This window comes from Passer montanus, unplaced genomic scaffold (assembly GCF_014805655.1).
Source record: "Passer montanus isolate IOZ18808 unplaced genomic scaffold, ASM1480565v1 scaffold117, whole genome shotgun sequence".
NCBI classification, from domain to species: domain Eukaryota; kingdom Metazoa; phylum Chordata; class Aves; order Passeriformes; family Passeridae; genus Passer; species Passer montanus.
Genome location: NW_024358389.1, coordinates 263,082 through 287,985, shown reverse-complemented (window position 1 = coordinate 287,985; position 24,904 = coordinate 263,082). Strand labels below are relative to the sequence as shown.

At 41.7% G+C, this 24,904-nt stretch overlaps 1 protein-coding gene across 4 annotated transcripts; it reads right to left on the bottom strand.

The window, feature by feature from the left end:
- Nucleotides 1-4,930: 4,930 nt before the first annotated feature.
- BRCA1 (BRCA1 DNA repair associated) lies at nucleotides 4,931-24,847 on the bottom strand. Of its 4 annotated transcripts, none has more exons than XM_039697363.1 (22): nucleotides 24,263-24,847; nucleotides 24,010-24,109; nucleotides 23,498-23,551; nucleotides 22,422-22,502; nucleotides 21,860-21,948; nucleotides 21,351-21,496; nucleotides 20,552-20,654; nucleotides 19,599-19,644; nucleotides 18,994-19,136; nucleotides 15,217-18,537; nucleotides 14,475-14,560; nucleotides 12,753-12,931; nucleotides 12,417-12,583; nucleotides 11,669-11,973; nucleotides 10,967-11,054; nucleotides 10,331-10,408; nucleotides 9,810-9,850; nucleotides 9,068-9,151; nucleotides 8,612-8,666; nucleotides 7,408-7,481; nucleotides 6,982-7,042; nucleotides 4,931-5,965 (listed from the first exon to the last, which is right to left on the bottom strand). In XM_039697363.1, exons 2-22 carry the CDS (start codon nucleotides 24,087-24,089, stop codon nucleotides 5,862-5,864), a joined length of 5,385 nt encoding a protein of 1,794 aa, XP_039553297.1. In that variant the 5' UTR covers nucleotides 24,090-24,109; nucleotides 24,263-24,847; the 3' UTR covers nucleotides 4,931-5,861. The 4 variants fall into 4 exon arrangements, with proteins under 4 accessions (XP_039553297.1, XP_039553301.1, XP_039553300.1 ...); XM_039697367.1 differs by having other exon boundaries at nucleotides 20,570-20,654; XM_039697366.1 differs by having other exon boundaries at nucleotides 20,552-20,651.
- Nucleotides 24,848-24,904: the final 57 nt, after the last annotated feature.

Below are 24,904 nucleotides of genomic sequence, written 5' to 3'. Positions count from 1 at the left end.
TGTGCAGCTTGGGAAGCCCTGCGGACACAGGGGAGAGCCCTGCACACACCTGCAGGGGCCCTGCATGGAAATGCTGGGGGAATGAGGCAGCATTTGTATTTCTGGACTTTCTGGTTCCCAGGGAAGGGAATTTGGAGGTTGCTGGGGCACAGTCTCAGGTTTCTTTGGCTGATCCAGGCTGCTGGGTGGTGACCTGACAGAACAGGCTACAAACAGGTGAGGGCAGTGGGTGCATCCTGCCAGAGGGAAGCACAGCACACCTGGGACAGCTGGTTCTCCAGAGAGGCAGAAGAATTACCTGTGCACCTACACAATGTTTTGTGAGCAGCAGCATGGTTCAGCAGCCCCAGGGGAGCCAGATCTCACACTGCACAGCAGAAGGAAAGAACTTTTCCTCTCTACAGCTTGATCCAACTGAACACAGACTTTTTTTAGGTACTGACCTGGGGAAGAAAAAAAAATCCAGTAAGACCAAAGGTTGCAATAACCAGACTCGTAGGTCATTAAAAAATGACCTACGAGGGTCATTTGACTGAAAATCTGAAAATCTGAACCTTACAGTAAATCACCTCCAAAAAGCTTTGATCCAACTGAACACAGACTTTTTTTAGGTACTGACCTGGGGAAGAAAAAAAAATCCAGTAAGACCAAGGTTGCAATAACCAGACTCGTAGGTCATTAAAAAAATTCTATCAAGAGTTTCTCCTTCAACCTTTTAACTTCTGACAATTTCAGTATGGGATTGCTTCTCTGCAGCTGGGTTAATAAGGATGTCCCCTAACACCCAAAGCCCATGCCAAGACAGATGACTGCCCTGAATTCTGCTCAGGCCTTCCAGCTCTCCAAAGGCTGAGAGCTGCAGGATGCAGCAGGGATGGCAGAGAGCAAGGAGGAGCAGAGAGCCCGGCTGCTGACCTCAAGGTGTGATTGTGTCACATCCTGCTGTGGGGAAAAAGACTTTGTGTTCTGCTGAAAATCTGAACCTTACAGTAAATGACCTCCCAAAAGTTTTTTTTTCTTTTTTTTTCTTTTTTAATTTTTTGGGTTTATTTTTTGTTGTTAATTAGATGTTACAGCAGCCCTTGACACATGACTAAGCCACAGGCTGTGGAACATGCCCTTCCTCAGGTGCCTGTGAAGATAAGTACCTGTTGCTTTCCAAATCTTACCAGCATTCTCAACATGAAAGGCTCAGATGGGTTTGGAGTCACAGCAGAACAAGGAGCTGCCCTGCAGAAGTGCTCTTTGCATTAAATAAACAAGCAAACCAGAATTGATGCTTTTCCAGTCTAAGTTGAGGCCTAGAAGGGGCTGGGTGGCAGCTTCACCCCTTGGCCCCAGCTCACACCCTCTGTCCTGTGAGCCACATGGGCATTTCCCACCAGGAGGGATCATCAGAGATTGTGCACAAGTGTTTTATTCCTAAAACTGACACGGCCCAGGATTAAAACAGTCCCACAGAAACAGCAGAACTCATAAAGCAGGGACAGCAATAGTCAGGAGGAATGACCAATCCCACCTGTAAGGTGTTTTAGTGCCCACCATGTACTGGCATTGCCCCCACAACGTGGGCAGTGCCAGCACAGCTCCCCTGCCAGCACCCTGATCCCTCAGTCAGCTCACACCAGTGCCAGGGCAGAAATGGCTCAGGCACTCTCTAAATCAGGGAATTCTCATCAATCTGTGCTCCTCTGTGGGAGAAAGACGCCAAGCTCACAGTGCTGCAGAACCCAGCCTCTCCTTCTGCAAGTTCTGTGCCACAGTAAGCACACACCCCAAACTCTGCCATTCATCCCAAAAGCAGGGAATTCCCACTCACTCCTCTGAGGGAAGGAGGTAGGAGAGTTGGAGTTTTGATAAATTAAAGATGCATTGTTGTACTAATTTCACTTTCCAAACCATAATGACCTGTGAAGTGTCACAGCAGGGAGTGGAGCATAGAGAGCTCCTCCACCAAATCCCTGAGCAGGGAGGAGAGCCGGCTGTGGGAATCCCAGCTGCTGTTTCCTTCCTTTGCCTCCTACACGATAAATGCATTTGCCACTTTAATATTCCTTTAGAGCAAGCCTCACTGCAGCTCATTTCCAATGCATAATGATGAGTGGATGTGTTTAAAATCTCTCCACCAGGTTGGAAGAGACCTCCAAGATCACTGAACCCCAGCCCATCCCCAGCACCTCAATAAACCCTGGCACCCAGTGCCAACCCAGGCTTTGTTAAACACCTCCAGGGATGGTGACTCCACCACCTCCCCGGGCAGAACATTCCAGAACTTTATCACCTTTCTGTAAAAAAAACTTTTTCCTGGTATCCAGCCTTGACACAGCTTGAGACTCTCCACCTCCTGTGAGCAGAAGCTGCTCTCCATAACCTGTCAGGGATGTAAAGGATTTCCTGGCAAACCACCACAACCATCTTTACTTTGTGTGCTGAGCCTACAAATCAGGATGCAGAGAGGGGAAAAGTGTGCTGGCACCACCTGCATGCTCAGGCTGCATTAAAAACTGACATAATTTGGCAGAGGTATTACAGATTCTCAATTATCTCCACCCCCTAGTTCTTTTTCCTTCTTCAGGCTGGGTAAAGCCAGCATGTGGATTCTGGCAGCACATCTGTCTGCAGCACACTGTGCAGGTGTTTCCAGCAGCAGAATGTGGCTGCAAGTTTGAGAGTTCTGAGCAAGGAACAAGGAGGGCAGAAGAGAAGCAGCAACGTGGTTCAGTGTCAGGCAGAGCAAGGAGAAAGGCAGGGAGGCACTGCTCAAACATTTCAGACACAGATGTGCTCCCCCCTGGTCCAGGAGACAGCCTGCTGTTTGTCCTTCTAAAGGTCACAAACTCCCCTTGAGGAGCACTGGAATCCTGAGACAAAATTCAATATTGCCAAAGGCAATTGGCTATTAACCATCAAATTATTTTTACTTTGCTCTTTATTACCCCCTTAGTCCACAAGCTTCTCCCCATTGCTTCAGTCTGCAGCCTCCACAATAGCTACGAAGAAAAACCAATTACAAATTTATCCCAAAAACACAACTGGAACCCAAGTGAGCTCTGCCAATGCTCAGCAGCAAAATGTAAAGGACAGCCTGGACTGGGAAGAGGCTGCTGACCTCCACATCATCACAGCTCATGAGAATGCAAGACAAAGTTAGGTCTAATTAACAGACATTAGAAAAAAGTTGTGGCCAGCTTCTGCCTCTTCTGCCTCCCTGTCCCCACAGCTTGTTAAATTTCTGGTAGGGTAAGACAGCCCCACAGCAAGGCTTCAACTCATTTGTGCTGCTGAAGAGGCAGAGCAAAGCCCCAGAACATCTCAAAAGCTTTGGGCTGTTCCAGAACTCAGGTGCAGCATCAGACAAGATCCAGGATAAATATTTCTGAAGAACCTGGTGCTACAGGTGACTGTGACTCTGCACAGCTGAAGGCTGGGTGAAGTGAAGGACAGCAGAAAAGGGCAAGGCTCAGCCAGGCAGGTAAAAACCTTCTGGTGAGGACCAGGAGCCAGGGATTGTCACCAACACCTCAGGGGAAGGAGACACAGCTGCAGCCATGCCAGGCACTGGGTCCTACACAAGTAAAAATAATTACACAAAAGTAAAAAGAATTTAATTATTCTTACTATTTAGTTAATATTATTATTATCTTAATATTATTTAAATATTCTTAATCTGTCATTTCTTAATTAGACAGACATTAACACCCACCTCTCACCCGTGGAAGTGTTTGTAGACATTAGCACACCTCTTTGCTATCACTGTTGCCCCTAAGTAGCCAATTCCTCTCCTTTGCTTTAGAAACTTGAGCAATTAACAGCTTCAAGAGCATTCAAGGGAAATTCAAATTCAAATTCAAATTCACTGACCTCGCCTGGCTTCCCTCCCTCCCTGCAGGGAACAGGACCCAGCCCGTGCTGCCGAGGGCAGTGGGCAGCCCAGCCACTCCTGAAAACTGCATCCACCTCAGGCTTCCCACCCTGCAAAGCATCACCAGCCTGCTCTGGAACATGAGCAGAGAAGAAATGAGCTGGAGCCTGACCTGCAGAATGACCCAGAGCGCTCTGAAACTCCAGGGGCTGGGGCTTTATTTGCAAAGCTGGAAATGTGACTGCAGAAGTGCAGATGGGCTCCACATCCTCATCAGCTCCCTGACCCTGCCTGCTCCTCTGGAAACATTTCCTTGCCCTCAGCTGCTTGGAAATCATTTCACCTCATTCAAATCTTACACCAGGTGGAGATCACTAGCAAAGTTCAAAGATAACACTTTACAGAAACAGAGTTTCCCCAGATCTAGTCACCTCCAAGGAGGAGCAGCAGCACCCTGGGTGCCATTCCTGGAGACGATGATCCAGCTGGAGCTGGTACCTGACCTGATAAAAACAATCTCTGCACCAATATCTGGGGGACAATTTCACAACGGCCAAAGCAAAGCAGTTCTGCCTGGCCTTCTGCTGCATCCAACAGGCAGTGTTTAGTTGTTGCCTCCAGCTGTCCTTTGAAATGTAGATTATCAGGTGGCCACTGCCAGCATGGGCTGCAGAGATAAGAGCAGCAGCAGGCTGAAGGTGAGGCTGTGCTGCAGCCTGGCAGCTCTGCAGTATTGTCACACAGGAGGGAACAGAGCTGAGCAAATGCTTCCATCCAGCTCCCACGCTGCCAGCAGCAATGCTTGATCAGCCTGCCTGCACTGGCAGCTGCAAGAGTTGATAACACTTTCACCTCTCAGGTTGATAGCAACTGCAGTTCTGATTGCATCTCTGAAATTCTCATTTACATTTTTTTCTTTCTCCAGTAAGCCTTCACTTCCTTCCCCATTTCAGGAGGTTGGACTAAGGGATTATTTCACATATGCTTCAATGCAGAGACTGAGAGACTGGTTCACATAAAAGCTAAACAAGTAGGTAAATATTTGCCAAAATAATTTTATTTCTTTTGTGCATTCAAATATTTATAAACATACTTTCTGTAACTTTCCAAGACAGCAGCATCTTATCACAAAACAATTTTATGAACTTAGCTACCTTTTTTTTTGCTTTTTAAACAAGCAGCTCTGCTCTCAAAGTACAAAATTAGATATGAAATTGAATTGCTTGGCAACAGAAACAAGCAAGATATTTTCTTTCATAAAAAGCCAATTTCTTTGCAGCCTCATTTTACAAGCAGGGACTATTAGAAGCAGATATTTTTGGGCTTATCATGGGTCACCAGGATACTAAAATGCATCTATTCATTATGCTTTCATAGTGCCACATACTCTTGTCAGAAATCAGCCTGACAGCACTGGCACTAAATTTTAAGCCTTTTAAGCCTGGTTTTAAAGCATTGCCTTGTGTTTGGATTCAATCATTGCATTTCTGAGGACCATACCTGTGTTTCTGGTTAGGGTGAGCTGGCACTGTGATGCACAACAGGAAAGCTGTTTGTAGAGTTTTCAACACAACCATAATCAATCAATGGCCAAGGCTAATGCATTAATAATCACAAAATAGCATTCAAGGTTTGTATTTAAGCAAAATGAAAATCTGGAGGTTACTCCAGAGTGCAGGTATGTTTTCATTCAAACCCCAAGCCCAATATTCCTCTTTTAAATAACTGTCCCCAAGTATTTAAACAGAAACTGGCTGCAGTGGCAAGCAATATATCACCATTTCTCTGAGGAGGCCATATACTACATCCTCTAACTTTTAAAATTTAACATTTATAATCTCATAGTCCTTTAAGCTAATGTAAAGCTTTAAAGAACAGTGGGCAATTCCACCTTCTGGATGGCAATGTTTCAGTAATTTTATGATGACCAAGAGCTGCAGCCATGCCAGGCACTGGGTCCTACACAAGTAAAAATAATTACACAAAAGTAAAACCACCCTCAGGACACGAGGTAAGCACTGAGCTCCTGGCACTGGTAGCAAGCCACGCTGTCCAGGACCCACTCCCGAGTTACCACGGCAACGTTGCTCTGCTGCTGGATTGCTGCAAGACAAAGACACAAAGAAACAAACGATGCAGCTGTTAGCAAGAGTTCCAAACAAGCTTAAGGTGATGTCTTTCAGAATGAGCTGTTTGCTTTATCTGTGATAAAAAGCAGAGATGTGGCAGTGCCTTCAGCAAGGCAGGTAATGCTGGGCTCCAAGAGCAGAGCTGGCCAAGCAGGAAGCAGTGAACATCACAACATAAACACTAAAACCAAAAAATGCACTCGTTATCTTTTCATTTAGGACCTCAGTGACAGAGCTTTGGTTCTCCTGTCTGCCCAGACACGCTGAGTGTGTGACAAGCAATGAGTCTCATTAAGAGAAGCAGCAGAAAATTACTGAAGTGTTTTCAGGCTGTTCTTCCTCATCCCAGGATCTTTTTTTCTCCTTTCTCCAGTGCCATGGAAACAGCTGGGTTTTTTACATCATCATCCTGCTCCACGGTTTTGTTGGACTTCGGTGTAGCCTAACTAGCTCCCATTCCTTCCAGAGCCCCACGTGCACTTTTAAAGCCTCATGGTTTCTCCTGAGCATTTTGCTTATAAGAAAAAAAAATGCAAAACTACATCTGTTAAAGCTTTTTAACACGACCTTTTCAGACCAAGGCAATCTTCTTCCATCTGAGGCTGTCTCCTAGATCTTACTGGTCCTCCAAGGACATCCCTCCCCACCTTTCAAAAACTATTCAATTAGAAAAGTTTCTGTAAAGCTCAAGATAACACAGAGGACAAGTGAGGCAATAGATTTCATCTGCCAGAGCAGCTCTTCAAACTGTTGCTGGTTCTTGAAACAATTTACTTTGTCCTTCTAGATTTTTCTTACAAGACATACTTCCATCTCCAGGTGCAGTAGAGTTTTGATTTCTCTACAACCCTCTGATATTTGATTTCTCTACAACCCTCTGATATTTGATTTCTCTACAACCCTCTGATATCTACAACCCTATTAAAAGGACAGGTGTGATAAAGACACTTGATATGTACCAGAAAGCAGCTCAGAAAAATGTTGCTTTACCTGTATAATCCATGTTTTCCTTCCAAGCATCTGGCTGCACAACCACAACAGCAGTAGAATTCTAGGATTTTAAGATAAAAAAATAAGAATTGTTATCTGTTCTTATATAATTCTCATATCTATTTACAGAGAGCAATAACTGGGTTAACACTTCAGAGAGGAATTTAAGTAGAGGTAGAAAGACATTAGTTTCTAAGATTCTTCTGTGATTTCTCTCCAGAAATTCTGTGACTACACTCAGTCACTAAAAGGCTTTTGGAGCTGGAGAGGGCAGGCTCAGGGCTAATTTCAGGACAAATTAGTGATCTGGGCAGCACCAAGCATGTCTGCACTACAAGGCAGCCTGTCTTGCAGGGCCAAGGGGCACTGCCAGGCTGTGCAGACAGCTCTGGAACTGTGGGAGGGTGAGAACTCCTCAGCACTTACTGCTGTGGGTGTGAACAGGTCAGGCTGCTTCACCAGCGAGGCACCACAGAGCTCCACCATCCACTCCAGATGCTCTGAAGAGATCAGATGGAATCAGTCAGTGTTTTACATCACATTGAAGCTGCCACTGTTCCCTAAGTGTTTGTTCCAGCTCACAAACCACCATCACTTGAAAGAGATGTCAGCCTCAGCAGGAAAAAAGAATCCTTTCACTTCCAAACCTGCCAGGGAACATCAGCTCCCCCCTCCCAGACAGATCTGCACAACACAAAACCCTGAAAAAGCCACAATTTATTTCCTCTTATCATAAGGATGCAAGAGGTGAATGGAAATTAAAAATGAGAAGTTTGAACTGTGATTACCTCTCATTAACAGAAGTAGCCAAAGTACTTAATTTGCACCAATTTGTTGAATTGGTAGTGAAGGAGATTAAGTCTCTCAAGTATAAGAGCCAAAATCGAGGATCACTGCAGCAGGTGAAAGCACTGCACCCTTTGTAGCAATTACTGTAAATGTCAAGAAATGTGAGTGTATTTCACCCAGTCAAAAATAAAGTTATATTGGATAAATCAGAAAGTTTCTGCTGAATAAGCCACAAAAATGGGAAGTCAGGTACAAATATTTGAAGTAGAAAAACTATCATTAATTTTTCAAAAACTTGTAACATAGTTTATTAAATTTTAAAAGTAAAAAATGAAGCTATCCTGAACAGCTTTTTCTTTATGTATTAAATTCTAGATTTGTTGAAGTGTTTCACTTTTAACACTTGTTCCTATAGACAGGAGGCTACAATAAGGACGTGTCAACTGCTAGGAAAAGGATATTTAGGAACTGTTTACTAAGAAGAAAAAATGCTCAAGTATGAGTGATCAAAACCATCAATAATAATTACCAGACAGCATGACATTAATGCTTTTCCTTCAGTGCTAGAGAATCAGAGATAAACTAGATAAAAGGCCCAGTTTGAAATGCAGCAAAATTGCCAGGGGGTTGTCTGAGGACATCCAAATAGAAGAGAACAGCATTTCCACTCCATTTGGAATAGAAATGGATAAAATTATTTATCTACACCTTACCCCATGTAGGTAAAGAGGTAAAAAATTATCCAAGAAGAGGTGAAATGTAAAATTCTGGTGAATGCACAGTGCCTCTCCAAGTATTTTTTTATTTTAACAATTCATCCAATTCCACTAAAACACCACACCTGTAGTCATGTCAGTGAAGGGTCCACAGCAACAGATCTCAAAGTCTTTAAAGATCTGCAAAGCAAGGAACATGTTAGAGTTCATGGGGGGATTTTAAAGAGTAATGCTTTTTCATTGCACTTCCAGGGCATGCTATCAAATTATGATTATTTCACAAAGCATATCCAAAGCTTTTGTAACCCACAAACCAAAAGAATTTAAGAATACAACTAAAAGAATATTAAAGACCACTAACCCTCTGTTATAAAAAGACAGCATTCACTCCAAGCTTAGGGAGCCCCTACAGAATATCTGCTCTGCTGCTGACAGAGCTCACCCTTCATGCACCAAAATGATTAATTTGTACAACTCTGTGTGTACAGAATAGCAGAGAAACTGGGAGAAGTTCCAGAAACTCAGCCAGCACAGCCTGGAAACAGAGCAGGATGGAATCTGAATCCCTGATGTGCTTGTACCTTGTCAGTCAGGGCCTTTCTGGCCCTCTTGGGACCTTGATGGTTTCTCCCATTGATTACATCTCCTCTGACTTCAAAGTTCTCCTGGAACACAACAAAAACAAGGAATCAGAAGTTAAGAGACTGAGAACACTTTCCTGTCAGAGTTCTGCTTCAAGATGTCAGATTTCAGAACTGAAAATCCATGAGTGTGTTCAGAATATGAATTAAAAGGCTTTGCAACAGAAATGCTGGAGTATGAAACCCCTGCAGCATCAGGCAATTTTTAAAGAAACAAATTATACTCAAGCTGTATAGTAAGCTAGCAAACTAAATAAAAGAAGCAGAAAACTCCAAGACTATAATTGTCTTATCAGTAATATAATTATTACTATTACTGTCTTATCAGACTATACTTGTCTATCAGTATTTGATAGGAATTATCTGTATATAACATTATTTCCTTAAGCAAAGAATAGATCTTTTGCTCTATGCCATAATCTCTTAATATCAGTAGGAACACTTATAAAAATATGTCTATAACCTGTTAAAAATAATAGGGACTCATTATGTCTTCAACACCAATGAATGCACTAAATGTGGATTTTGGTCCTAGCATTTGGTAAAACCAGAACCTCAGGTTTTAGAGCTAAAATTCCATATTAAATATTTAGACAATATCTGTCTATACAATACAAATAAACTCCTAAGTCCACCATGTAACAGCATTACTTAACCATCTGACATTTGATAAAAGACCTACCTCATCCAGTATTCTTCCTGCTTTAAAAGACTGAATTATCCCTAAAGAAAAAGATCAGAACAAGAAAAGTAATTTTATCCAGCAAAATGGTTCTTCCACTACCAGTATTCTGACTTCATTGCTACATTAAATTGAAGGTATTTGTACTGAAGGAATACAGTATAACACAGAATACTTAAAAGAATTTTTTTTACCATTTAGAAATAATACTAATTTTACACTAATTGATGCCATGCATTGCAAATATTGAAATTAAGAGGGACAAAAGGCTTTTGCCACAGTGGGGAGCAATGCAGTGTGGCCATCTGAAAGCAGAAACAATAAGAGTAAGTAATTCACAGGAGTAAGAAGCTAAATATTGCTGCTTGTGTTCCTTAATTTCAATTTCTTTTAAATTATTTAGAAGAAACACTGCAAAACATCAGATGGCAAGGCATGAAGAGATCCTTTTTCTTTACTGTAACACGTGCACTCATGCAGAAGGGCACAGCCCACTGATCTCCAGGAGCAGTGACACATACACTGGTAACTGACCACCCACTTTCCTCCTGCAATGCCCAGGAAATACTTCAGGGTCCGTTCACACACCAGCTCCTCATCTGCAGGGCAAACAACAGCAAACTCTCTTAGTTTTGTCAAAAGCAAGCATTCTTTGCTAAGTGCAGCAGCAAAATATCACAACTATACAAAGGTTCCAAAAATCCACTGTCATGATGTTACTAAACTGAAGGAAATGAGCAGAAATTAATCACATGTACCAATTGTGAGCCCTTTTAAAATTATTCAATAAAGATAAGAGGCAAGAAAAAGCATTACTTCTTTGGGAACTATCTTTGTTTTCTTTTGGTTGGTTCTGAACCACTTCACACTAGTGTGTTGTCAACACCTGAACATTATGAGCAAACAGCAGAACAAACAAATACCAAGTAAGAAACTTTGAATTCCACGAGGGAAAACATGCCCTTACATTGATCCTCTGAAACAGAATGAGAAAACTCACAAGCTTAAACAAAAAACTTGCAATAGAGTAAACAATCAATACCTTTTCCTCAAACTTATTAAATTTATTGCTGAGCTGTCTGCTTGCTGTTTAAAGTGAAGGTAAAATTCTATCTGGTCTGTCAATAGAGGATTGGGTCCCCTAGCTCCCAACAAACCTGTTTTCATTATGACATGGGTTGTTCCTTCAGTAATGTGATTAGATAAAGTGCTCTGAGTTTTTTTCACAAACTTCTGGACCACCAACTGAAAAGTAGTTAAGAAAATAAAAGTTAGCAACAGTTTGAACACCCCCCAACAGCCCCAGTTTGTAGGAGCACAATGTAATAGGATAGTTACTTTAAAGTACCAGTTTTATGTGTTGGCACACAGAATGTACATTCCCCTAAGTCAGTTTTGGCACCATTCAACAAACTAAAGTAATGCAGAGCTCTTGGTGTGTGTTTTATAACCCAAAAGCCAAACTGAGTGCAGAAACAGCTTTATTAGCAACTCAGAATTACTACTTACAGAATGTTCCCTATGGATCAGAATTTGGGTGAAGCAGCATCACCTGAGAACACTGCCTGGATCAAACAGCCCCTCCCAGCCCCAAGGCTTTCTACAAGGCTTTGCAATCATCTGTTTTCCCCCCAGACATCAGGGATTGTTTAAAAAGTTCCAATTTCACTAAGCTTAACAGTGCCATTACAGGCAGCATCCTCACAGCTTTAGGAGTGAGAAAGTTTGACTTTGCTGCATTACTCACCTGCAATTCCTGCAAGATCAGTTTTATTACACTTAGAGATCTCTCTGCTAAGGACTGTGGTGGTAATCAGGAGTTATTAACTAGTGATCTCCAAATTCTGAAATCTACTTACATGCTCACTGTGATTCAGACCTGAGACCACAACTGACATTTCTTTCCTCTTGGTCACCACTGGATTTGCAGTATTTTCTTTCCCAGCTGCATTGTGCAGAACAGGTACAGGAGAACATTCACTTCTCTTCAATTTGTGTCCTGGGCCACAGCTTTTATCAGTGTTCTGAGCCATCACAGGCCCTGCTGGGGCTTCTGCAGTTTGAGGGGTAAAAAGCCTCACAGAGGAGGAAGAGTTATCTGGGGTTACATTTCCAAAAAGATCTGATGATGCACCGGTCCCAGATTTCTGCTCCTCTGTATTTCCTGAAGGAAACAAGAAATTACTCTTTGAGAAAACTGCATTTTTCTTGTGGTCATGGTAGAAGGTTGTTGCTCTTTCTTTCTGGTTTAAATTCTGCAGTTACTTCCTCTCCTTTTGTGCTTATTCATCTTTGCCTCTATCATTACTTTTTCCTGATTTATAGGCAAGACACTAGAATACCTGTGGAACTTTTAGTAACATATTTGCCAAATTGTCCGAATTTAGAAGTGAGACAGAAAAACTCCTATTAGTGTCAAAAAGCTGTCACACCCCATTTGATGGGCAGCCATACAGCTGGGCTACCAAAGCAGCAGCACCTTTTTAAAATTACCAGGAACACTTAAATTAAAATACAGGAAAAAGCTGTATCTTGCTGATATGTAAAAACATGAAGAGGAGAAAACCACCAGAATTCAAAATGCACTGGGTTTCTCTTCAGTGTTACCTGCTTCAGGCTGACACTGCCTGTGCTCTTGCACTGCCTCCTGCACAGGTTTTGTCTTTTCAGAGGGAGTTTTGTTCTGTAGAACACTGTCACTCTCAGGGCCTTTCTCCAGATCTGATTTCTTCCTTAAAGAGGATTTAGAAGCTGAAAGCAACAATTCTGGAGACCTTGACAGAGGGAAATTGATTTTAATACCCTTTTCACTCTTTTAAGCATCAGAAAAATGTAGCAACAGTGAAACTATTGTAATTTCCCAGAAGCTCAGGGATATTTTTTTAAAATAAAAATTTAGAAATGAACATAAAAAACCCCAAAGCTCCAAACAAAACCACTAACCTGTTTATTTCTTTACTCATTTGATCCATTTCAGATGCTCCTTCAGTACTGGAATGTGGCAGCTCCCTGTGTGCAGGTAAAACTTCACAGTTCTGGCTCCCATTCTGCTCTAGCACTGCTTCAAGTGCAGCCATTTCTTGCTGCAGTTTTTTCAGGCTATTTTGCATAGCATTCTTTTGCTGCAAAGGAGCACAAGAATGCCAACATAAGCAAACTCAGGATTAATTTCTTTAACAAACACTTGAAAATTAGAAATAGCAAAATAGTTTTGATTAAAGTTTTTGCCACGTGTTCAAAAGGTGACTGTGGTGCTTTTACAGTAACAAATAGTGCACACATCCCACATCAGAAGCAAAAACACCCAAGCAACCACACACTCATTTTGCCAGTCATGTCATTTCAGTTTAGGTGCCTCAGAGTTTAATCAATCAGAAAACAACACAAATCCTGCATGAATTTATTTGAAAGTAATTTTGTCCAAACTCCATTAGCAGCTCAATCCATGATGCTCATTATTAAATTTTAAATTGAGTCTTTCATTTTCCACAGTTACTGAAAGCCCCAAAGATCATTTAAAGGACTAAAATATTTCATAATATTCTTCCTTATGTCCCCCCTCCAAAATTAGATTGCATGTTCAAAACCACACCATAGGCAGGTCCTCATAAGAACAGCTCAAAGGGTTCCAAAAGTCCTTTTTAAAAACCCAAAGCCTTTACATGATGAAGCAATTTGCAGAGAACTGAATATTCCATTTGTAGCTCCAGCACTGGCACCGTGTGGAGCCTCTTTGTTACTGAACCCATAAAAACTCCCAAGCACACAGAGAAGCATGACCACACCACAAACCCAAATCCCACACCCCCAGAGTGGGATTTCATTAACCCATCCAGCCTGGGCACATCCCAGGATCTCCATCCATGAAGCTACAGCAGGAACAGTGTCCTGCCAGCTGATTCCACTTCACTGATGCTGCAAACAGGAGAAGCAGCCACAAAGCACAAAAATTAAATTCACTTTTTTCTGGACAATACATAAAGCCCATAGGGCTGAAAATGCTGAAGAGAGAGTTGCCATAAGACTTATCTTAAAGTCACACAGGACAAAGAAAAACACAAAGCAAAACCAAAAAACCCAAGCTTCTAACCCTCAACTGAACCTCCAGCCCAAATCAGAGTCAGGCCACTGAGCAGCATTCAGGATTGTAACAGCAGACAAAAAATACACTTCCAGACACACCTTTCATTAGACACTGCCCGTTGGGACTTGTATCTATAACACTCTCATATGGAATTATTTGATTTAATCTTTACACAGAGAAGACAAGTCTCTGTACTTCTAAATATCATATTGTAATAAATCTAATCCTTATCACCAAATCCTTATATATTCCTATTATTAAAGTTTTTAAATATAGGAAGCTGACATTTCCAGCACTGGCCAAGTGTGGAGATGCATTAATTAGCATCTCCCATAATTAAGCCCTGTAACCAATAGCACATAACAAGCTGTGGCCATTGCAGTTTAAGGTCACCAGGGGAGAAAAACTGGACAAATAGTGGCATAGAAGCAGCTCTACAGTTCCTCATTAATTATGCTTTTGGAAGTAATTTAGTGATAAAAAATTATGATGAAAGGAATTTTCCACTGTGTTGACTTCACAGCTTGCTTATCTCCTGGAATGCAAGCTGCTTCCAGCACTCAGGGCATGAACTCACTCACCTGGGTAGTGAGGATTTCACCCTGAGAGAATGCTCCACAGGAATCTTCCACAATGCTTATTTCACTGTCAGATCCAGATGCTTCACCTTGAAGAAGATGGAAAAAAAAAACCCTGGGTTAAAGAAGCAAATCCACCAAACAACAATAAAACAACCAACATTATCCGTAATTTCTTAGCATGTGGAAGCTTTACAGAACTAAAAACTATAACACTAAAATGACATGTTTTGAAAGTGTTGAAGTTAGGACAGATCTTTAAGTGAACATTTCAAGGAATACCATGTCACACACATGACAAAATAAACAGAATTCAGTGTTTCAACAGTGATGAAAGAGTCCTAAACATTTACAAAGGCCATAAAAAAGGCAAAATATTCACTACAAAATTCTACAGCCAATATCAACAAACATTTCATCTGGGGAAAAAGCTTGGACAGGCTGGGAAATTTTGCTGACAATGCAAGTATCCCATTGCAGTAAAAGAACCAGCATTTCCCTAAACATGAATTCCCATCAGTCAGTCTCTAATGCCCAGGCTGTTCATTTGTGCTCTGAACAAAGAGCACTGTAAGAACATAATTTTCAGGAAATAAACCACTGAAGGTTTTTTGTTTAAGACTGATACATTCTCCTAGAAGAGCAAGCACCCCTTAAATACAAAACAAAATTTCCATGCACACACCAAAAACCTTGGTGTAAGGACATTATAAACAGCTGCAGAGAGAAAAATCTTGGTCTGTACCTAGATTTGCTCTCATGTCTGGGTCTTCTTGGCTTTCATCTTTGGTCTCCTTGAGCCCTTCACCAGAATCCTGAGAAGTTTCTTTACTGTCATTTCCACTGCTCATTTGTTTGGACACCTGAGCTTGTGGTAAATGTTTGCTCAGTTCTTGTGCTCCATTAAATGATTCCTCAGACATGTTGGACTGGGAAGAAAACAAGTTGACAGAGCATTCTGACTCCTGGCTTGGTGAAGCACAGCCATGACTTAGGGCAGCTTCAGACACTTTCTGCACGACCTTGCCATCGTTACTCACACTGTGAGGCAGCACACTGGGGCTCCCTGGGCACTCTGCCACTGGGGACTCCACCAGAGGTGCCATTTGTTTGTCAGAATGCAAAGGTGTGCTTGCTGATTTGCTGAAGATGAATGTCCTAAAGCATGGCAAGTCCTCATCCTCACAGGACTCCTCGTCTGAAGATGGCAGTTTCTGCACTCGTCTTCGAGACCTTCGAGGACCCCGAGGTCTTGGCTTGGAACTTGCATTTCTATTGTGCAGATCTTCTCCCAGGGCACTGGCACTCTTTACAAACACTGCAGATTGCTCTTTCCTATCAGTTTCACACAGGCTGCTGTTCTCCTCAATGTCAGTATCAGAGCACAGTAAGGCATTCGGGGTTTCAGACAAACCTGTAAGGCCACAATTCTCTCCAAGAGGCCCTTGCAGAGCCTCTGCAGCTGTGCTTACAGTTTGGGCTGCTTCTTCTTCATCCCCCTTTACATGTTTTCTTTCTCTTTTGCTGCTTTTTGTGCTAGTGACTTCAGAGCTGAATTCAGCAGGGCTTTGCTGACAAGTTGCAGAACAAATCGTTGATGTGGATTGAAAATGTAGAATTGGTCCTGTGCAATCAAGTTCAGTCTTTCCTGCCTGATTGCTTTCTGAACTGAAGCTGTTTTCCTGGCCCGTGTTTAAATCATTTTGTCTGGAATCATGCTTCTCTGTGTAACTCTGGTCACTCTGGCTTCCATCACTTTCAATGGGATTCTGTCTCAACTCACTTTCTATTCCTACCTCAGTTGACACTGGCTTTTCATTGTCCTGCTCTTCCTGCAGCAATCCATTGTTGTGCTCAGTCTGAGCAGTTCCTGCTCTTGCTGGTGTCAGAGTCCCTTCCTCTGCAGCCTGTGAAATGCCATCCCTGTGCTCTCCTGTGCTGACAGCAAAGCAAGGCCCAGGATCAACACGTGCAGACTCACAGGACTTCAGCTTCTCTTTCTCAGAAACCCTGCTCAAGTTTTGAGCAGCTGCTCTCTCCTCTTGCAAGCTTTCTGGTTGTAACTGTTTGCTAGCCTTATTTTCTACCTGAGCAGCACATGATAGATTTAAAGTCTCAGAAGGAGGATCTGCCACTGCATGAGACTGAAAAAGGCTGAAGGAGGAGCGCTTGGAGTGCCTGAATATATTCCTCAGATACTGTGTGTCCAAGTCACTGTCTTCGGCTTCCTTAGTCAATTCCAAAACATTTTTAGCCACTGGCAACTTCTCAGCTTTGAAGTCCCCTGGAACATTTTGTGAATCATGCCCACATTCTGGGGGAGAAGCAGTAGGTGATTCAGTCCCCTCCTCAGTCTGGTGAGAAGCAGTTTCCCCAGCAGACACTGAAGGAAGTTGTAGGAGGAGGGGGCTACCAAGTATTTTACTGTCTTGAGAACTTGTATCAGGAACAGTGGAACCACAGTTTGAAGGCAGACGTGAAGGACTGAACAGACTTTTTCTAGTTTCTGCAGTGTCAGAGAAATTTTTTAGACTAACCTGCACTTCATTGGCTTGCAGATCACCTCCCTCCAAATTAGTGACTGGCCTGTAACTCAGCTCATCTTGAGGCTCACACAGCTCTTTGCATTCAGCAGAGTGAGTTGCCACGTTCCTTTGGTCTCCAGAGACAGACCTTCCATGATCACTGTTATTTCTGGCTCCCTTTCCTCCTTTCCTTGTTTCTTTTGTCATTTCTTCAGAGAGCAGCTGAAGCCTTCTGCTGCGTCTGACTGGGTTTTGCTCGGAATCCTCTTTCCTGGGCTCTCCACTGCTGGGATAGCTGTCAATCTGTGGCTCAGCTGCATCAGGGAAAACAGAGCCTCTGTCCACTACTAACTGCAGAGCACACATAGTTCTGCTAGAATGCCTGCATCTTTTTGCTGCAGAGCTTCTCTTTTTGCTGCTTTTCTGATCACAGTTATACATCTCTGGTTCCCCCTCACAGTGCTTGGTGGTGACCTTCTCAGCAGCTTTCTTCCACGTGGACTCTTCTCCTTCCTCAGGTTCTCTTAATGTATTATTTGCTCTATTCTGAGAGAGGTGACTCTCGTTCACAGCAACACTTTCATCACATCTTTTCTTTTCAGCATTTCCAAGGCCCCCATTAACACTTTGAGGGCCCCCAGCTGCCTTTTCTGTATCTTTTTTCTTGATGAAATCCTCAGGTTGCAGGACACAGGCAGTCTTCCTCTTTCGTTTGAGTCTGTCTTTGCTGAAATCAGTCAGGCACTTAGCAGCAGCCACATCTTCCTTTTGCCTAGCAGGCAAAATATCTCTCAAGGTAGAAGGGGGATTTGATTTCCTCTCTCTCCTGTATGTTTTGCCAAATATTTTATCTTTGATGTCCTCTGCTTTTTGGTTTGACCATCTCTTTTTCCCTTCCACTGCTGCAATTTCCATGGAATCTGCCATAGGGTCAGTCTTTGCTGAAATACAGGACTCTTTATCTGATAAACACAGATCTCCTTCACCTGAGACATCAGCTGATGCAGCAGATTCATCCACTGAAGAACCAGAAGACAAAATCTCATTGCTTTTTGAAAACCATTCGTTGACTTTCTGAATGCTCTGCTTCAGTTTCTTCTTGGAGACTTTATTCAGGGTGGCAGAGTGGAGTGTCTCTGGCTGAGGCAGCTCCTCCAGAGGAAGTTCTTTGTCATGGGAAGATTCATTCTCAGGTTCATATCCCTCTACAGCTTCCACACTTTGTACATCAGTATCCATTTCCCTGCTTTTATCCAGCCTGCTCTCTGAGCTATTTTCTAAATCAAACTCTTGGTTTTCAGTGTTGTGCTGGGTTTGCTGTTCCTCCATTTCTTCTGGGTTCTTAGAGAATGATGTGTCCCCATCCAGTGTGGGACTGGCAGCACCTGCTCTGTCACACTGCTCTGGGGGCAGCTCTGCAGCAAGGACACTCAAAGGAGAACTCTGGCCTTCAGTCACATTCACTTGGTCAGGCTTGGCACATTCAGTGATGCTCTGAGTGCTTCTCTTGCTCAAACACTCCTTTGAGAAATCCCCTTCACCTGTTAGATTTACAGGTATAATAAATTATTAACCTCTATTCTACACACTAGCACAAGCTTAATGGCTACTTTGTTTTAAAAGAACTGCTCTTATTTCCCCCCTTACCAGAATATTACACCACACAAATCTCCCTCTAGAGAAAGGCAGAAAGATCATATTCTAATTTTTTAAATGAATTTTTAGCCAGTGCTTTTTCATCTGTAATATAACTCATGTAGAAGAGATTAAGTTTTGTACTTTGTTCAAGTTACTTTTCTTCCTTTCTGTTCCTGTGCATACAACATCCACATTTTGTATCTAGGCTACAGGAACAGTCTTGTATTAGCTGTAGGCATTAACAGAAATACATTATACAAAATTTCAAGCAATTTTGTATACAAAATCATGTGAAATAAAATGTTAACTTGTGATCTCTTTCAGGCTTAATCACCTTTGTCACCAAAATAACAACACACCTGTGCTGTCTGGTAGTGTTATTTCTTTGGCACACAGCTTGTCAGGCTGTGCATTACAAGAATTTTCATTCCCTTTCTCAGCACTCTCAAGTTCTTCCAGCCTTACTTGAGAAGAAATCTGAACTGCTCCTTTGTCTTCAAACCTGTTGGGAAAGGAAATCTACTTTCATTACAGATAAAACCATAATAGATAGTATAGAAGATGATAGTTATTTTCCCCTTTTTGCTCTCTGAAATAGTTTCTGGAGAAGTTAAGTTGCACTACTGACACCACAATCAGATCTCTTCAGAGTTGCAGGCCATTTCTTTAAAATATTCTCTCTTGCAATTCTGAATTTAGTATTTACTTTCTAAAGCACAGTGCCTACTTTTCTATGGAAGATCTATGTCCACAACAAAACATTTAGAAAAAAGTTTTAAAGCATGTAATATGGCAAACTGTTGGAATTCAGCTCCCCATTCTACCCTGATGCCCTCAAAGTTGAAAACCATCTGTCTGCTTAAAAATTTTAATCAGTCCTATGCTAAGAAACTAGAACACAGGAAATGAGAATATTGAACTACTGTCTGTAGAAAATATGAATTCCTTAATCACCTTTACTTACCCAGGTTTGCTTGCCTGTTTCAAAAACTCTTCAGATGATCCAGAGCCTGAAAACAAATAATCTGTTACTCTGGTTGGAATGATTCAGAGAAGGGTGACCTGCAGATTCAGTGGTTATCTGAATATCTCACATACATGCCTACTCCTTTCCAGAGCTGGATGCTTTCAACTTTTAGCAGATGAAACCAAGTTCAATTATGAAATATTTTATCTGATTATAATGATTTCTGTGTATTACTATCTACATGGCTCCAGCACCAAAATGTGTTTAAATACAGTGACTGATAACTAAGAGTTAATTAGCTAAAGTTGCTTTCTGATTTCTAAATTTATACACAAAACAGTTACTAGTATTTAGAATTTCGAGCTGGAAGTCAGAGAAATACATTCAAATGCCTCTCACAGATCCTTTGATCCTGGCAGATGCAATAAGGAAAAAAGTGAGGAAACAAACTCTACCCATTGAAAGCAGCAATTCCTTCCTTGAAGGAACAGCATAAAAAATAAGCTATGCATGGCATCTGTCCTGTTTCTCATAACAATCAACACCAGATCAAATAAAATTCTGAAAAGCTAGAATAGATAGCAAAAAATATTAATATCTCAAATAGATTTCATTCTCATCTCAAGCACTAGTGACAAGGCTCAGCATTTTTCAGAAAACAGTGGTTACCTTTAGCTATAACAGCTAAATTTTTAAAAAAATTTTTGCACCTTCTCTGGGTGGTGTACACCAAAGCTTAAGGGCTCACTACAGCAGCATTATTTGCCATGACATAATTATGTAAAAAACCCTTTTGATTTACCAACTTGGAATTGCCATAATTTGTCCCTTTGTTGTAAATTTGTTAAGTAGAAATTAGTGTTTATAAAGACTTTGAACATAATCACCTTTCACTACTTTGCAAGCATTGTAAATAGGATCAATTGGTGTGGATTTACAAGAGATCTTACCAAACTCTATATAAGTACCCTTTTGAGAGCCAGATTTCTGGGGTTTGTTTCTTGGGTGACACATTTTGGCATCTGCAAGCTGAATATTCACACTAGCTTCCTGCTGACAGGAAAACAGAAAGGAATAGTTATTTACAACACTGGGGCATTACAAAAAATTCAGAGCTATTTAAACTTTAACAGGGGGCTGATATAAATACTTAGTTCATATGCACTGGTAGCTTCTATGCACAACAGAAGTAATTTAGCATATTCATAACAGTAGTGAAATGTGTCAATAGAAACAATGAATCATGCATTTAACAGATCAAATCATTAACAGCTTGATCTCACATTCTGTATTGTCTAACATTCCATTCAGCTTTAAGCAGATGAAAACAGAAACACCATGCCATGGACAGTCACACACAGAGCAAATACCCCAAGCTGGGTGATGCCTTGTGAACCCTAAGATACAGTTATGATCTTACCCCTAAAAAGGTAAAAACCCTACAAAGTTAAACAGCCTCATGGAACAAGCAGGTGGAACAAGTTTTCAGTGCTGGTGTCAGTAACAGACTGTATTATGGCAACATTATGTGTAAGTTCAGGTCATTTTATGCAAACATCTTTCTCAAGTAGGTTAGGAAGAAAAACAAACAAAAACATACAGATGTCCTTGTCCAGATCACTCAGGTCAAACAACAGTCTGAGATCAACCCAAAATCTCCTACCTCATTCTTTTATGTATATGTGCTTATACACATTCCAAATACTTTTAAAAACAATCCACAAAAATAAAATGGGAAAAACCAGTTACCAAGGTGAAGTTTTCTTGTCCATTTCCTTTAGCACTTTTCCTCCTGTTTCTGAAGCCTTTACTTTGGATGACAGAACTTTCTTTACACAGGGACTCAGCAGCAGTGGCTTCCGTGGATGTTTTAGCAAAGTGATGACTCTTTAAAACTAAACCATGTTATTAGGTTAAAAAAAAACTTACACTGAGTATGACTCAAGTATTATACATTAATGAAATAGACTTGTGCAGACTCTGTGCACTTAGTGCATATACAGCTAAAATATGTTTATCCAAGAAAGAAATCTTGTTGATTATTAGTCTGAGCATTTCTGAGCATTCTTCAAGTAATAATTAAGATCTTGATCCTGCCAACTAATTTTCTCAACCAATTTTGGTTATATAGATAATCTAGCAAGAGCAGGATCTAATTCTAGTTATTTTAGAATGGGATACCTTATAAATAATCAAAGGTCAAAACCTTGTTTAAACAAAAAAAAACCAACCTGGGGATATATATTCACAACACTTACACTTCACTCCAGTGTCAAGCTCAAAAGCATGGATGGTTTCCAACAGTCCTTCAATTAGTTGCTTAAATCTGGAATTTTCTTTCAGACTTCTGAAATAACATCAGCACTTCAGTTATTTTAAGACAAATCAACAGGCTAACTATAAATATTTCTAGAATTTTGGCTGAACCAAAAAAGGGGTAAAACTCTGAAGTGGAAAACGGTACAAGAAGAAATTGTTGCCAAGGAATAACAAATTCCCCCAAAGAACCATTACTATGGGAACTGAAATTACCACGAAGTGAGCATATCATTTTTTCATACAGGTTTAGTAGAGAGAAATCAGTTGCCAGGATGAAACACCAATCTAGCACAGACACTTGTTGAGAGAGGAGTGATCACCTGGACAAAGCTCACATTGAGGTAAGATATTACATTTACTCCTTCAGAAATAGGCAGCTCACTAAAAAACCTCTTTTCTTCTGTACTTCACTCTTCTGCTAATATATTTTAAGCCCATTGTTAATCTTTCCTCAGAGCTCAAACTCATCCTCCAGCCCCCTCACCAAGATGATTTCCTCACCTCTTGGTAACTTCAGTCTTACACAGAGGACACTCTACCACCCCTTTTTTCTTTTTGTTGATAAGTTTGAACATGCAGAATCTAGAAAGAAAGAACACTTGTGATGGCAACAAGAGAAGGATATTATTTTCCTTAAAACTGACTATGCACATTCACCACTTAGTGACTCAAGGATCCATTCCTGTTCTGATGTTACAGTGAGTTAACTGATCCCCTTTGACACCTTTTAAAGTTGCAGCTGTCTCTCTTGTACAGAATTGACATTTTCCCCTCAAGTAGGTGCACATGAACTTATCAAAACACAGTATAAATACATGATTAGCACTGAAGAAATATATATGGCAATAAGCCCCAGTATAAATAGAACTAAAAATCATAAACCCAAAACCATTATATATGGAAATGAAAAATTTCTTTCTAGAAAGAAAGAAAGAACACTTGTGATGGTAACAAGAGAAGGATATTATTTTCCTTAAAACTGACTATGCACATTCACCACTTAGTGGATCAAGGATGTATTCCTGTTCTGGTGTTACAGTGAGTTAACTGATCCCCTTTTTTGATGTATTTTAAAGCTAGAGTTCTCTCTTCTACAGAACTGACATTTTCCCCTCAAGTAACTGCACGTGAACTTATCAAATCACAGTATAAATACATGATTATCACTGAAGAAATATATATGGCAATAAAAAACCATTATATATGGAAATTTAAAAATTATTTTTAGAAAGAAAGAACACTTGTGATGGCAACAAGAGAAGGATATTATTTTCCTTAAAACTGACTATGCACATTCACCACTTAGTGAATCAAGGATGCATTCCTGTTCTGGTGTTACAGTGAGTTAATTGATCCCCTTTGACACCTTTTAAAGTTGCAGCTGTCTCTCTTGTACAGAATTGACATTTTCCCCTCAAGCAGCTGCACATGAACTTGTCAAAACACAGTATAAATCACGATTAGCACTAAAGAAACATAATTAAAACTGCTATATATGGAATTAAAAATTATAAACCAGAAAACCATTATATGTGGAAATTAAAAACTGCATTGCACTTGCAAGATTTCAAACCTACCTGCAGAATATGTGATCACATTTTGTTGAAACAGGCTCTTGCACCACATCCAGGCTACAAAGAGGGAAACAAAAACAAGAGCACAGAAGTTACAGACTTCAACCAGAACCTTTGCTATTTCAGCATCTGTTTGCATTAAAGAAATGCAAAATATTAAATGAACATTAAATGTAACATTAAAGAACTACAGACCTCGTTCACCTTTCAGAGACAAGGGACAAAAGCCCACACAGCTTTACAAACACTCCTCTAATCCATCAGATATATTTTTCTCCTCACTGAATAGAGAGGACTGACATTCAGGTTTTAATAGAACAGCAAAATATAGAATATAAGTTTTTCCTTGCACTTTCTCACTTGAGCCTTACAAATTAGCAATATGTTTAGTTCTAAGCACAAATCTCTTTGCTTTCTGGTAAGCCATAGAAGTGATAAAGCATTCTCAAAGAAATGATAATTAAAAAAACATACCTCCAAAATATTAACTATACTAATATTATTCTCTGACATACCATATTGGGCACTCCAAGTTCTTCTGCATGGCTGAAAGCACATTTTGTACTTGTCCAATAGTAATCACTGACAATTCCATCCTTCACGTCCAAAAATATTCTACAGGAAGAAAAACCAACATTATCAGCTTTGTTTCTGCAAAAATTCTTTTGCCTCCCAGGACCATGCTCCCTCCCCCATGGCTCTGCTCTAACTGCAGAATGGTATCAAGTTGTTTTTACTTAACATTTTACAGTACAGAGGGGTTCTTACTCTGAACGTTTGCGGTCTTGTACCAAAGGAGGGCCCAGGGTTTGTTCAGGTGAAATCCACCAGGAACACAAAACAGCGAGGGCTTGGCTGGGTGGGGAAGCAGCAGAGCCGAGGGCAGACAGGGCGGACCCACGCGAGCCCGAGACCCCGCGGCAAACCCTGAAAACAAAGAGAAACCTCCCGGGGCCGGCCCGGCAGCGAGGCCTGCCCGCAGGCGGAGGAGAAGCGTACCGGCACGGGCGGAGGGAGCGGGGCCAGCGCCGGGGCCGTCAGCGCAGGGCAGCACCGGAGCGGTCCGAGCCGGTGCGGTCAGTGCCAGGGCGGTCAGGGCCGGGCTGCTGCGGTCAGCTCAGGCCGGTGCCGGGAGTGTCAGACCGGAGCCGGTGCGGTCAGTGTCAGTACCAGGCCCAGACCGGTGCCGATGCGGTCAGTGCCAAGCCCAGACTGATGCCGGTGCGGTCAGTGTCAGACCCAGGCCGGAGCCGGTGCGGTAGGTGCCGGTGTCGGTGCCGCTGCCAGGCTGTGGCCGGTGCCGTCCCTGTCTCCCCTCAGCGCTCCCGTCTCCCCTCAGCGCTCCCGCGCCGCCTTTCGCGCCCTTCCCGCCCCGCCGCGCGCAGCCAATCCGAGGCCGCGGGACCGGCG

Coding starts and splice junctions, on each gene's coding strand:
- BRCA1 (XM_039697363.1), bottom strand. CDS start 24,089: ATGGAATTGTCAGTGATTACTATTGGACAAGTACAAAATGTGCTTTCA. Junction 11,055..11,668: donor GTCTGAATCACAGTGAGCAT/GTAAGTAGATTT, acceptor ACTACTTTTCAG/TTGGTGGTCCAGAAGTTTGT. Junction 9,851..10,330: donor GTGGGTGGTCAGTTACCAGT/GTATGTGTCACT, acceptor CTTTTTCTTTAG/GGATAATTCAGTCTTTTAAA.